A 15,558-nucleotide genomic window follows, 5' to 3' on the forward strand; every position below is an offset into this window, starting at 1 on the left:
GTGTTATAGCATTGTAATCGCGTCTATTTTTTTTAATAAAACATTTTTTATCTCGTAAAATCACTACCGAATGATGTATGCACTTCAGTTCATTTCAGCATTCCATCAACCCATCAGGACAACAATGAATAAATCATAACGATAAAGAGAGAGAGAGAGAGTGGAAGAAAAAACTCAATTCTCCGTCCATTTTCCCTTTTCCAGGATAGAAAAAAAAACTTAATGCGATGATGGATTGAACCGCCAAGAGATGTGATGGTTTGTACGACATTGCCATCCTGCTGGAGGACTACTGAGCAAAGCTCATGCATACATTCATGCTACACCCAATCGTAGATAGAATAAAGTGCAGCATTGTATTTCTTTTCCAACGAGCACTCGTCACTCAGCCAGACTCTGCTTCACAATGCAATGGTTGATACAGTGGGAGCTCTTCGGGAACAATCCGAACGCCTGCCACAGGCCAAGCAGGTCATGTTTTATAATAATAGCGAAAAGTTTCACCAAGGAACGAATAATCCCATTCCAGGAAAAGAGGATGCATTTGCCTACAAACGCATTACCATGTGAGATTTTCTAACTCTGCGAAGAGAAAATACGAGACCATCACTCAAACTTTGAAGCTCCACACAGCTAAATTTCAATCATCCGTAGAACGCAACCATAGGACTGCACTCTGGCAAAAGTTATCCCATTACATCCCACCCCCGGTTAGCGAGAATAGGGTTTTCAGATACTCACCATCTGTGCCACGCAGAAACAGTGCCGATAGTTGTGGAACGGGACGTTGTTGTAGTGCTTGTACACCTCGTACAGCCACTCGCGGAGCGTTTCCCGTGGGATCTGAAACTTCTCCAGCAGGTTCAGCTCGACGAACATGGTCTGCATCAGGTGGATCACGTCCCAGTCCTCCCACTCGTAGGAATCGAATGCCGGCAGCCGGAGGGCGGCCTTCACCTCGTCCGGCAGGGTCGTATCGGCAATCTCCAGGAAGTGCTTCTTCACGTCCGAGTGCTTCGGCAGGCTGGTCTTCCGGTGCGGTGGGCAGAGTGGCCGGCTCGACAGACCTGGAAGAAGAGGACATTTAGTAATGGTTGTTGGTGTGAGTATACACATTAAGCAGGAGTATTACTAGTTGAGGAGTTTTTACGATTTGAATTGGACCAGTTTCCACAACTTGTGTCACGAAACGACACCGGTTCGATGTGCGTTCTAAATAGGTGTGTCTAATAGAACTGAGTTAAAGTTGAGGACAGTCGCAAACTAGACTTGTGATTTGTTGAGACTACAGATAATTGTGCCTACTTTGGACTCCGGAGGACGGATAGCAGATGGATAACGGAACGTGGAGGAGGCGGATGAACTACGGTGGACTGGGCACGTCTTAAGAATGCCGCACGACGACCCAGTGAAAATGGTTCTAGAAAGCGACCCAACAGGAACAAGAAGAAGAGGTGGATCGACCAAGTAGAAGGCGATCTGCTGGCGAAGTGTGGCCATGGATCGTACAAGTGCAGCATGTTTATTGCTTTGAAAAACGACGCTATGCAAAATAAGGGCTCAATCGGACGATATTTGAGGTGTCGCAAAATCGTCATAGTTTAACATTTTTTTAAATCGAAAAATCACCCAACTCAACCACTCTGTGACTTTAATAGGAACTCGAATGGTCATGCCGTTGAAAATTCAGTCTGCAAAATTTCGGTGAACAATAAAGTACTAGTTTGTTGACTGTATTTTCAACAGCATGAACTTCCGATTTTCTGTTAAACTCACAGACTAGTTGAGTTGCACAATGAAATTTTAAATTTAACTCGACTTTTCCCACAATATTTAAATAATTACTGCGAATTATTTATCAAAACAGAAACCTTTCGATTACAAGTAGAAAAAACGGAATTCATAATAATTCAAAATGATTAAATGAAAGTTGAAATTCAATGGAATTTTCTTTCCTGGATGACTCATTTGGATCCCGAACACGCAGAAAATGGTTTAATCTATCCGTGCAACTGAAAGGGTCTGGCAAAAATTTAATACCCTTGTATGTTGCAACGCTAAGAGGCTTACACAATCTCCCCATCATCGTCATCAACCGTGGATCAGGACCAAAATTGCTTCGGCATTCCCTTTGACTTACGATGGTTATCAGCTGATTTTGGACCAGCTAATGGACATGCAGCTCAGCTACACATCAGTTAACTGAAACTGATTGCCACGCTCAGCCTTTGCAGCCCAGCTTTGGATTGAATCTGTGTAACAAGTTGCATTCAATGACGGCGATCATTGGTTCGGGTAATCCGATTTCGAAAGTTACCTTTTCAAGATTCCTGACCGACTTTCTCAGACTCCATCGTCATCATCGCCAACGGAAACGAGGAAAATTTAATCAGCTCTAGTGGCTCGCTTGGATTTGCAAACATACGTGAAACTTATCAGAACAGAGGGAAAACTGAAGCAATATGCGAGTATTAATTTTTCCACTTTGAATCAGGCTGCACTCGCTCCTGCAACTCGTTTCCATGGCAGACCTACACGGGTGGAAAATCCACGGTAAACTGTATGTTTACTTGCATGGGGGTCATATGTTTATAAAACGGAACTACTCGTGTGTAGTGCCAACACTGCTTTGTTATATTCCCACAGATGGAAAACTTTTTCAATAACATAAATAAGAGTGCACTGCCCGGCTCCACTGACTTTAATTTCAATACACTGCATTCAGCGATTTTATATCATTTGGTTAGAGCAAGAAATGAAACAACATTGATTTAACCAAGCATTGTTTTGATGACGGACCATCCGGTATCTGCCGAATTGCGAAAACACTGCACCAAGGAAAACTTAAAAAGAACGGCACTCAGGACCATTCCGTTGCATCGGAATTGATTTAAATACGTTTTCCCTAGTAAGTTACACATACGCGAACGCACTCGTAAGGTATGCAACTATATTCGGAAAACATGGTTCTCTTATAGCGGTAAGCTCCATCGAGGATAATACGCCAAACTCGTATTATCCTCGAAAGCACCAAGGCGTTTTATCAAAGAGCTAACTCTAAAGCTGGGTTTAGACAGGGAAACCAGGGAACCAGGCACAACTTTTCAAGCCAATTGAATTCAACTGAGTTGATTATTTGACTTGCCTGGTCTAAACCCAGCTTAAGACCAGAAGGTCCCGAAGAAATGTGCTCAACTTTTTGGCTCAGCTCTGGTACTATCTTCGGTCCCAAGATAATCGATGCACCCCTCGAAACATAAGAAAATCCATGAACCCCTCATTTTATCTGTCAAAATTTCATAGCAAATCAAAACAAGCATAGTGTAGTACTAGAATTTCGACTAGAATGAGGTACGCTTATAGATGTCCTTGGGATCAATAGGCTAGTCAAGTAGTGAGCCAATTTAAAATCGTTAGTTTCCACCGGTTGGAATTATCCTCAATATTACCGAAATGTGGTCCTGGGCCCACATCAATATTATGAAATGTGGTCCTGGGCCCACATCAAACTTTTTTTTTAAATATATTGCGGACAACCATGGCTTCTTAAGAGCTAGTCTGCCCTTAAAACTTTTCTTATGAAGACGATTTCGTACGGATTGTGATGTCAGTTGAATGGAAAACTAGCTTTCAATCTGTTTCGCAATTTTCGGAGCTGATATTCCCCGGTCGAGCTCTGCATTCTTCACGATAGTTCTGTCAATTCGGCCATTTGTCTTTGAAGGACACCCCGATCGCTTGGCTGGTAGATAGAACCACGCTTTTTGTGCATCTGCACAATTCTAGCGACCGTATCTTTGTGAAGCTGGACAAAATCTACAATATCACGGTAGCTTTTGCAAGTTTTGTGATGTTCAATAGTCAAATTTCGGATACTGATCTAAATTTGATCTTTTTTCGGCATTTTGAAATAAATAGCTTCCAATTTTGAACACAAAACTGAAATTTTGAGCACGAAAACTTCAAGAGCACTAAATGACAGGTAGGCATAATGATTAAATTCGATAAAGTTGCAGAATACACACTAAAACTCTGTAAAACACACTTATATCATAGTATCCGTTTGGGGGTGGATAAACTTTTTTTGCGTATTTTTTTACAATTTTACATTATTTATCTCATGAAATCTCAAGAAAAGATATAAACGCCGTATTTTCAATGGCAATGTGATAAATAAACATAAATTGATAAATCATGGAAGAACACTCATAAAATTAAACTGATTTTCACCAGAAAAAAAAATGTAAATTGGTAGGGGGGTGGATAAACTTTTTTTGCATACTGTATATTATATGAGTGTAAACATATTCTGCACCCAGCCTAAAATATGCGGCCATTCTTGTAAATCTCTAAGCCATGTCTCTCGCGATTGAAAAGTGCTACTCCCGTCATAACACCGTGCACTACTCGATTGTGCTATACGCAAGTAGCACCTGAACTGTCCAACTACTCTCTCCTAAATATGAAATCTCTCTCTCCTTATGTCGTTTTCATTTTTGCGGTTTAGCACTGGTGTAGTGGTGTAGTGTAGCAGGAATAAGCGCGAGTCTTTGACAGCTCAACATCATTTGTTTGTAAGCAAAGGTGCATCCTACATCTACACCCTCAAATATTTCGGTTTACGGCAGTGTAGCACCGGTGTAGCTACACCGCAAAAACGAAAACGACATTAGTCTCTTTCTCCTTCCAAATATAAGGGACGCGCTCCCTTATTTTAGAGTAGCCCCAGTGTATTTTGCACCACTCTGAGTTTTTAGTCGACCCCTGGTGACAACTATTACTTCTCTCTTTCTCGTTCCTTCGCAAAAACTTGCCCCGCACGTGAAATATCGCTCACGACGGAATTCACCTTAAAGGTGTATTCAGATCTGAGCGTACATTAGCGGAGCGGAGCAAAATTTGCGTTGGAATGAGAGAGACAACTAGTACTTTTATTCCTCTCATACCTTCGCAAAATCTCTCTCCGCGCGTGAAATATCGCTCAGATCTGAATACACCATAAAGGTGCATTCCGTCCTCAGAGATTTCTCACGCGCGGGGCGAACAGATTTTGTTAAGGTACGAGAGGGAGAAAAGTACTATGTAGCTGTCTCTCGCATTCCAATGGTGCTATGTGCTTCGATATACCATCGGACTCTCTTTAATTATACGCTATGGTTTCAACAAGACTCGCTCTCGCTGTAGCTTATTACTGTCCTCTCACAGCTCAATTTAGGCTTAAGGCAGTCCTCTGCATATTTTTTCAAGATGATCAGGTTTTATATTGAAGATCTTGAATCCTCCAAACATTCAAATAACGTCTATCAGATATTTTTTCATATTACCAGGTTGGTCAGATACTATTACAAAGTCCTTCAGGAGATCAGAAAGTAATAAGGAAGTTGTCTGTAATTTTTTTCTCAAGACACCAGGATGACCAGTAGACTGATGCAAAATTTGACTTTTTCGCTCCACAGTGCTTAAATGGTTTCAAATCGGTTCCTGATAAGCCTTCCAAAGTTACAACTCATTTGGTTAGAAACAGACTTCGCACAAGCCATTTGAAGTTTACATGTAAATTACTATGGGAAATCTCAACTTTTTGTTCATTGGCTTCTAGTCTTTTTCCATATTGAGCTGCGAAATAGCTCAACAACCATTCTTATAGAAAATTTTCTCAGCTACATCTTTGCTGAAGATCGTTTCTATGTAAAACGAGACAGGAAAAAGTTATTAATTATTTAAGAGATTAGTAAACTTATGACATGATCAAGCAGCTGCTCTGTAGGCAACACTGTATTTTGCTGTGTGACATAGTAGCCATGATTTTGGTGTTCTATTCAACGCCCCAGAAACACCAATGTTGCCTGCTGAGCAGTTGATTGAGCATGATCATAAGACATCAGCGCATTGAACCATTGATAACTTTCGATTCTTGCATTTAATCAAAAAGTAATCTTCAACAAAGTTGTAGCTGGGAAAATTTCCTACAAGCACAGTTGAAAGCTTTTGAAGCAGACCGATATGGTGAATTATTAGATAGACATGAACAAAAATCTTTGTTTTACCATAGTAATTCCCATACAAACTTCAAATGGTTTGTGCCATCTCAGTTTCTCACCAAATGGGTTCAAATTTTGAGAGGTTAGTCAGGATCCGATTTGGAATCGTTTAAGTATTGTGGAGCGAAAATTTCAAATTTTGCATCACTCTAATGACCAGGTATTATCTACAGCTGTTTATCATTTCATATCACGTCACTTAGTTTTTTTTTTCCCAAAAATTATTCCAAAAACTTTCATTATATCAAAGATCTTAAGGAAGTTCTCTGAATATTTTTCAAAGACTTCTGAATGACTTCAAATGACGTCTCTGAAATATTATGTCATGATACCAGGTTGCTCAGAAATTATTTCAATGACCTTCAGGATATGGCATTAATCCAGTAACTCAAATCACGTCTCCCAGATTTTCTTTGATGACACCAGGTTGCTCAAAAATAATTCCAATGACCTTCAGGATTTCAGGAAAGCCTCTGGAAATTTTTCAAGATGTCAGGATGGTCAGGCATTATTCTTAAGATCTAGAACTGCCCAACAATTCAAATCCCGTTTCAGATATTTCTGCGCCTTTTGAACTAAGAAAAACCCCAAAACAGGGGGCAGAGAACAGGGACAATAATCATAAAACATCAAAGAGCTTACGAGAACTTTCACGAAGCTCAGAGATAATCCAAAAAATCACGTAATACCAGAGAAGATTGAAGATTTTTGGACTTCTTGTAAGTTTTCTAAACTTCCCAGGGGGTCAATGAACTTCCTTAAAGCTTTTGACCCCTTCGAAACAACTCCTAACTTTTCAAAAGTTCTCTGAACGTCCTGGAAAATTCTGATCTTTACGGAAGTTTAAGAATGCAAGTAATCCCCAGGATCCCTTTCTTAACCAAGAGAATTGTGATGAAAAATCTGCGACGCTTAGGAAGAAGCATTGTAGCTGAGAGAAGTTCCTAGACCGGCAAGTAGCCGATGATTCCTTCTAGATCAGTCCAGAAGTGAAGTGAAGTACATATGTGGTTTGCAGCCGGTATTTTTTTCCTTGATTTGTTTTCCGTACTGGATACCAATGCTACCGACGCCAGGGAGGCAGCTCCCACACGTGGATCATAGTTGGTCCTAAGCAGTGCTGAAAAATCTCGATAATGCACGGCGATAGTCCAAATTCTGCTTTGGTTACTCATTTGAGCTGACAGTCATCTTCAAGGCAAACCATGTCAATTGTCAGTGGCCATGCTGTCAGTGACTGACATGTGCAGATTTTGTTATTAGCTAAATTTGTCACGAAACTAAATTGTTGTTCATTATTTTTTTTTTTGATGAGGCTCAATCGAATTAAATTTGCAGAGCCAAGGATTCTTGGTCACTATACAATACATCTTAAAACTAAAGTCAAAAGGTACAACACAATAAACACTTTATCTTCCGCTATCCAAAAAGCCTCCTCCATCAGAACTGGAACCGCTTTCAGTGTATGGCAGTTACGCCAACGGGGGTCAGAGCGCTTCCAATGCAGCAATGGACGCAAAACGTGGTCAGCACTCACATACTCATCACGAAACGGTTGCTTTCCAAAGTCAACCATGCATCAACCGACCATGCTGATGAAGAACAATGAGGAGGACCACAGAATGGTTGCTGCCGAGTAAACAGACGGTCGCGCGACACAGCCGAGTGAATACTGATAGAGAAATGACTTGAGCAAAACAATTACAAGGAGCCGTTAAAGCGAACAAGCATGTACCAAAAATATGTGTGATGTGTGATGTGAATCTTTGCCATTGACGAAAAAATGAATGAGATTTTGACTAAATGTTTTTTTGAAGATCAAGTCTATCAGTGACTATGTGAAAAACAATTATGTCAATATCGCGCGAAAGTCTGTCTAATCTCAGCACTGGTCCTAAGTAACATTGACAGATTCTATTCGTCGACTTTCTCTTTGTATTCCCACGGCTACACACTTAGAATTACCTAATTTTACACGTAACGGAATCTATCTTTGACATAAAGGATGAGACGTAAACAAACATGTCATGTAAAATTAAGTGCTCCGAGACTAAAAAGTTCGTTACTCAACGAAAAGTACGTTTGATTGAGTGGAATTTCGCGTCTATTATGACTCAATTTTATGTCAAAATTGACGCTCGTATATGTCAGTCTCAGACCACCTAAATTTACATGAATTTTTCTAAGTATGTATGTAAAGACATTCACAGGTATTTTCAGCACACAGATCTATAAAAGAAGCTTTTATCTAGCATCTAATACGACAAAGATATCAAGAAACGGTTATATGCTCAAGTTATTAACGAAAGAGAAAGTCGATGAAGAGAATCGACCAATGCAATGTTCAGCTTGAATACACGCTATTTTAAAGCAATCCAAATTTGGGTAGAATCCATCAAGATCGGTCAAAACTGAACCCAAAAATGAGTAAACATGCATTTACCCAAATCTGGGTTGACTTACCTCTTACAGAAACTGGGTAACGGTTACTCAGATGTTGAAATTTGATAAAAGGGTAAACTTTACCCATTTTAGTAGAAATTATATTATGTGACCGCTGCAGTAGCTCTATCAAACATAACTTCATCCGACTAGCTCCTCTGGCCTGTTATTGATTGTTGAGGTCGTATTGTCGGAAAAATATAAACTACGGACTACGACATTGAAATACCCAAAAAACGATACCGTTACAAATGCTAACCATTTATTGAGATTTGATTTTAAATGAGATCTATAATTTAGGAACAACAACCAACATTTGGCATGGAGAAAAGCGTCACACAATATCTCAATAACCTAGAATTAGGAGAATGTTCAAAGTCCAGAAACTAACAATATACTTACTAACTTTAGCTGCTGGACGTATTCGCCATGAAAACAGTTCAATGTCTGTACATTTTTTAGCATCAGATTTATATATTTTTAGCATTAAAACTTTCACTGGCAGCACAACACTCTCCCTATCATACCTGCACCTGGGTGGATTCAGAATAGCGTGTAGGATCCCGTTTCGATACGTCGAACAAAAAAACAACTGCTGGAGTCTTTTTTGATTGGGTAGTATGTAAAAATTTAGTCAATTTGAGAAACGAGGTGTTTTGGTATGGTCAACAAAAAATTGTTTTTATTTTCGATGAGATCGATAATTCTTTCAAAACTCTCATTAACCAACATCTCAGGAGAGCTGCTGTCGACTTAGCAAGGTATTGATAGCGTTTCTGTTTGAAAGCAAATAATTTTTAGTCAATCAATATTACACGACCTGTGTTACATTTGACCGTGCGCATTTTAGTTTACAATTCAAGCAGATCATTGAATTAGGTCCTAAGTAACATTAACAGATTCTCTTCGTCGACTTTCTCTTTGTATTTCGGCGACCATGTAAAGACAATCCCAGGTATTTTCAGCACACAGTTCGATAAAAGAAGTTTTATTTAGCATCTAATACCAGAAACACAACAAACGGTTATGTGCTCAATTAATTGACGAAAGAGAAAGTCTACGAAGAGAATCGATCAATGTTACATTCGACCGTGCGCAATTTAGTGGTTTACAATTATAATGAGTTTAATCTTACGGAAACCATAGTTATCATTTTATAGCTCACGTGTGCCGATTCTTTCTCAAGTAGTTGTAAAGTAGAAAATGATACATCAAATTAATTGTCAACCGAAATACAGACATATCTGGCAACGTCTACAATCATAAACGGATGATATTTCTCCTTTTATAGTATCGATGTGTTTGAGATCATTTTAATCTGCATCTGCATGCGTCACAAATCTTCCAGCATACATGGAAGATTTTGAGTAAGTCTACTTAAGTTCCAGCATCAGACCTTTTTCAGCAGAAATAGAGATCCATGATCCACGAGTAGACTCGCCTTCAAAATCCTCGAGAAGTGTAAAAAAGTACGGAACTAGTGAAGTCTGGTGTTCACAGCATTTTCTCCATTTCGCATGCTTTTTCCTTCTGCGTTTTGTCAGTAGAATTTGAATAAATCGGGACATGCGGCAAATACTTCTACGCATGCTTCAAGGAAAATAAAGCCCTATTTTGTATTTTCTTTGCATAGTTCCACTTCAGTAAATTATGCTTTTCCAGTAGAATTTATCATTGATTTTCACCCAGTATGGATAAAGTATCTAAACACAGTTTCTTCAACAATACCACACATTAACCATCCTGCCCATCAGGAAGAAGTTATAGTCCATGGGCATACGATGGTTCAAAAGTGCGCATAACAAACTTCGCACTTCATAAAAAGCATAACGCAAGTGTGTATATAGGTCCTTCCTTCTTTCATCGCATTATCAACTGCCTCTCTCACTCTCTCATTCAGCTCGACTCTCCCGTTAGCTAGCAAAGTATTGGCGTTGACGGCACCGTCGAAAAATGTGCTCTTTCAGCAAATATAGACAGTTTCTTATGGGAATTTTTGGTGGAGTGAAAGGATAGTACAAAGTCCGCCATGTTTCACGCACAGTCTGACGTTTGCTTATGGATTTTCTCAGAGGAGTAAAGAGCTACAGAGTCGCCGTCAACGCCAATTGTTGTAGTATCGAACAGATCTCCATTCAACCACCTTCACTCGTAGCAATTGGTGGATTCCGTCCTGAGAGATATCTCAGGTGCGGGGCGAACAGATTTTGCTAAGGAGTACTAATTGTCTCTCGCATTCGAATGATGCGATGCGCTTCGATATACCCTCGGACTCTCTTTAATTATGCGACCAGGGTTCTGCATTTTCGAAACAAAGAAAAGAAAATGAACTCTCCGCAGAATCGCTTCATTTCGGGCAATAACATTTTCGTGTAAATTATCGTGTTTCTTGTTATCGAGTCACGATGAACATGACTGGACTATCATTTGCTTCGTTCGTCAAGTGCTTACGTTCATTTCATTTGAAGCAAAGGCTTGTTTCAATTGACGCAGTGAATGACTCGAAAATTTCGGTTTTTTTTTTCAGTTTCACTTCAATTCGGGGCTCATTCGACTTGTTACGACCTGACGACGCAGGCGTCAACATATTATAGTATCCGGATAATATGCGCACAATATCGGTTGCCGATAAGGATGACATCCGGATTATATGTAGCAATAATATATTATTTTATATTTTAACGTAAAATTAGAATTAACGAGGCTATTCTGGAGTCCAAGATGACAGCCATCGGGGTAAGGGAAAGTCTCAAATACCCTACAATATGGGTATTTTCGGAACGGGGACGACGCTAAGATGCCGAAAATCGACATTTGACGTTATTTTGGAATCCAAAATGGCGGCCATCGGGTTTCAGAAAAAGTGTCAAATATGTAACCGTTTGTTACAAGATTTGTATGATTTTTAATTTGTGCATAATTGTTTATTGTACTGTCACATTTTGATAAGTTATTTGGTGTTGGTTAGTAGGATTATTAAAACATTATGTGTTAAAATATTGTTAATTTGTTAGTAGGGAATTATTTAAACTCTAAATTGTATAACAGTAAAGCGGGGATAGGTTACAGTACAGTGGGCTACTACAAGGAGATGCAGGCGGGAAAATGGAGAAAGGATTTTTCTGATTGGGATATAGGATTGGAGGGATGGAAAAGCGAACGACCCGCCATTTCTCATAACTATCCAGGTGTTCATGACTGAAAGGTGTTGAACAGTTAAAGTGCTTGAAATAGCCAGTAGTGAGTCGTAATATTCGAGTGTGACAATTTGCTGCACCTCAGCTCAATTCAGGACCTTTTGTATTACCGTTTGGTAAACACCGCCATTTTGTCAGTTGAAAAGATCAACCTACGCGCACGTGATCCGGCTTAGCAGGCTCTACGGACCGCTAGGTCTAAAATCAAAGGAAATGACCTTCCTCAAGCCAGACCAAAAATAATCGGCTGGAAGGAATTGGTCTCGGGAACTCCGGCCTTGCCTGGGCTCTGCCGATGAAAGTCTATGCGCTCGCCCAACGTCGTCGAAGCCGTCCATCTTCAGCATCAGTCTCCATCATCAGCAGCAGTACCGGTACGTTTTTTTTAAGAATAAACCACCCACTTTACACCCACACCCTCAATAGTAGTAGTATAAACCAACCCTCTCAAACAATAGTTGTCCTAAATAAATTGTTTCCATCTTGAACCACAGTTGCATTTTTTCCATAACTTTATTAAGGTGACAGTATTCTGCACATTTGGTCACGTAGCCCCTCCGATTGCCCAGTAGTAAGCCGACCTTGAGACCCAGCTTGAGAGGTCTCTTGCTATTAAGAACTTACCGGGAACAGACAGTAGAGTTACTCTAGTTACAAATACCCTACAATGGGGTATTTTCGGAACGGGGATGCCGCGTAGATGCTGAAAATCGATACCCCACGCCATTTTGGAATTCAAGATAGTGGCCATTGGTTTCATGAAGCGTCAAATACCCTAAGATATGGGTATTTTTGGAACGGGAACAACGCGTAAAAGGCAAAAATCGATATCCAACGCTATGTTGTAATACAATATAGCGGTCATCAGGATTCAGAGAGTGTCAACTAACCTACAATATGGGTATTTTCAGAACGGAGACAACGCGTGGCTGCCGAAAATGGATATCCGATACCATTTGTAGGCTATTTGACACTTCTTCTGAAATCGGAAGCCACCATCTTTAATTTCAAGATGGCGCCGGACATCGATTTCTAGCTTCTAGATGATAGCCCGATTAAAAAAAAAACCCACATTGATCGGTATTTGACAGTATTTCACAGTTTTTCTGAGCCAAAGCCGCCATCTTGGATTTAAAGACGGTGTGACATCAATTTTCGGCATCTACGTCTCACCCCCATTCTGAGAATAACCATATTTTAGGATATTTGACACTTTTCCGCAAATCGGAAGCCACCATCTTGGATTACAAAATGGCGTCGGATATCGATTTCCGGCTTCTACGTAACTATGATTCTAAAGAAAAACGTTGGATTACAAAATGGCATCGGATATTGGTTTCCAATCTCCAGACGTTCCCCGTTTCCAAAAATACCCATATTGATGGGACAGCATCAACATTTCACATAAATTTAACATTTTAAATAGGAAGCCGCCATATTGGATTTCAAAATGGCGTCCGATATCAATTTCCGGCCTCTAGACGCCATCCAATTCCAATGGGGTATTGGGGCATTTGACAGTATTTCCCACTAAATCCGAAATCGGAAGCCGCAATCATGGATATCGAAATGGCGTCGCATATCAATTTTCGATATTTAAACTTCATACCGATTGCTAAAATACCTTTATTGATAAGTATTTTACAGCATTTCCCACTTTTGCTTAAACTGGAAGCCACCATCTTGGATTTCAAAATGACGCCCAAGCAACAATTTTTGTTTTATTTAAGTTTTATAGCAGTTGATATAACCAAATTATAAAACCTTCACTGACGACCACATTGCATTAACAATCTCCTCAGAACCGCAATACAGCCATGTCATGACCAATTGGCCCAGTTTTAATGCAGTCATTAAAACTTGATATGCGAACTACTTTAGGAGCATAGGATTTATGTCAGTTTTATCACACTCTAGACGTGATTGTTAAAAATGAAAACATAAAACCTCCTCCAGGTCAGAAAGTTTTAACAGCCTTCTAATGACTACCATAAAACTATATTACAACCGCATAAATCGCTCCTGAAGAAGTTGATAAAACATGATACGCAAAACATTTTGACAACTTTGAAGGTTTTAAGTTGGGGTTTTTGGATGATAGTTAATATTGAGAAATATTTTATTGTGGTTTTATTCTTTCGATGTTTGATGTGAAATCATGATCCTTGTCAGTTGGTAATAATGGCTGATATTATTGTACATTGAAAATAAAACGACTTTATTATAATTTTAAACCAATCTGTATATGCTTCACAGCATGCCATGCAATATTTATGGTGATTATTATACCAAATAGGAGCATAAATTTAGTGCGCCATATGAATACTAAAATATAGGGATATTTTTAATTTGTCTGCATTAGCACCATGCATTAAAGAGTCATTCAAAGATTATCTATTTAGTACAAAACTGTTACTACTGTTGAGCAATAACCAGTCACATATTATTTAATTATACATAGATGTATGAAAATGTTTTATTGCCTATCAATTAAAGCGTAATTATTCATACTGTGTGAAATTTGTTCATACGGCGACATTTTTTTTTCGTTATAACTTGCTACTCCTTAAAAATACCTCAATATAACATATTCTCCTAGACTGGAATTCTATAGCAGTACAGCGGTACAGCGAATCAAAACAAAACAAAAACCATGACCACCTGTCAAAAAGTCAACATTCCAAGCGATCCTCCTATTTTCGCTTGTAATCAAGATGTAAGAAATGCTTATTGGATCCACAGCTTTTTCAATACAAGGTTTAAAGCCGTGATGTCAATACTGGCCATCTCCAAACGGATTTAGTGAAACTGTCGGCGTTGCTTTAAGAAGGGTTCGTGGATCTTTCGGAAGTGTATCGGAAAGCCGCTTGTTCAATATTTTTAAGAGCTCCTTCACCGCACTGTGCCTTATGTAGGGATCGTATAACTGTAGTTCCTCCAGGAGTTTCATATTGTCGATCGTCTCATCTTCATCGTGTTCAGAAGCACTGAAGGGGTTTTCATTTCATATATCTGAATAGATTTGTTTTTTATAATGACAAAAAATTTCAGAGTATTTTTTGTTGTAGCAGTATATTTCTTATCTGTGAATCTTAGGCCTCTGATAAAGATGATAGTTGTAATGAAGCTTTAATGAAGGCCTAAGACTGCTTCAAGTTTTATATCGGTCATAAAAAGTGTACCATAAAACATAATTGTATGTTTTGTTTTGGTTTTATTCTTCAGTTATAAGTAGTGATGCAGAACCACCTTACAGCTACCGTTAAAACTATGAAGTCTGAGTTTTAATTTAGTAGTCATAAAACAGTTTTATAGACGACTTGATGGCCTGATTTTATGACAAGCACACAAAACCGTAATACAATCAAAGGCTGGAACGGATGCTATGATAAAACAATGATAAAATAAGAATAAATCTTCCAAGCATTTAGATTGTTACTTGGGCGTCGCATATAAATTATCAATCTCTAGATGTCAACCCGATTATAAAAATACCCATATTGATGGGTAAACAAACCACCCGACAATGATAAATTTGACATCCACGTGCTCAGATCTATGCGCATACGCTTAAATGAACCGAGTGAACAATCAACAAAAGCCATAAAAACTGCGCGAATTTACATCGAGTACAAGTAAGTTCATTTCACAATGAAAGAAGAAATGAACACGAGTCAAGCCAAAACAAACAGCATGAAAACTGATCGAAAGTGGTTCTGTTGATGTTGACGGGGATCTACTCGAAGAGAAGACAGAATGACTTTGAATTAACCACTTCATTCGAGCAGTTAAAATGACATTTACTACCACTCGAACTTTGAAATAAAACATTATTTTGAGATTTTTTCTTCTAGAACCACGAGAAAAGTAGTCAACAT

The 15,558-nt window shown here is 39.1% G+C and overlaps 1 protein-coding gene across 4 annotated transcripts in view; it reads right to left on the bottom strand.

Moving 5' to 3' along the window:
• Positions 1 to 15,558, bottom strand: part of Pde9 (phosphodiesterase 9) — a 398,535-nt gene that overhangs the window by 57,670 nt on the left and 325,307 nt on the right. For all 4 annotated transcript variants that reach the window (XM_065221202.1, XM_065221203.1, XM_065221201.1 and 1 more), the window contains one exon: positions 742 to 1,067. In XM_065221202.1, the coding sequence (XP_065077274.1) occupies positions 742 to 1,067 (326 nt within the window). The remainder of the gene's footprint in view (positions 1 to 741; positions 1,068 to 15,558) is intronic.

The sequence above is a fragment of the Ochlerotatus camptorhynchus genome, unplaced genomic scaffold (genome assembly GCF_037179485.1).
Source record: "Ochlerotatus camptorhynchus isolate MF236.1 unplaced genomic scaffold, CSIRO-AGI_Acam_v1.1 ptg000140l, whole genome shotgun sequence".
In the NCBI taxonomy this organism is placed as follows: domain Eukaryota; kingdom Metazoa; phylum Arthropoda; class Insecta; order Diptera; family Culicidae; genus Ochlerotatus; species Ochlerotatus camptorhynchus.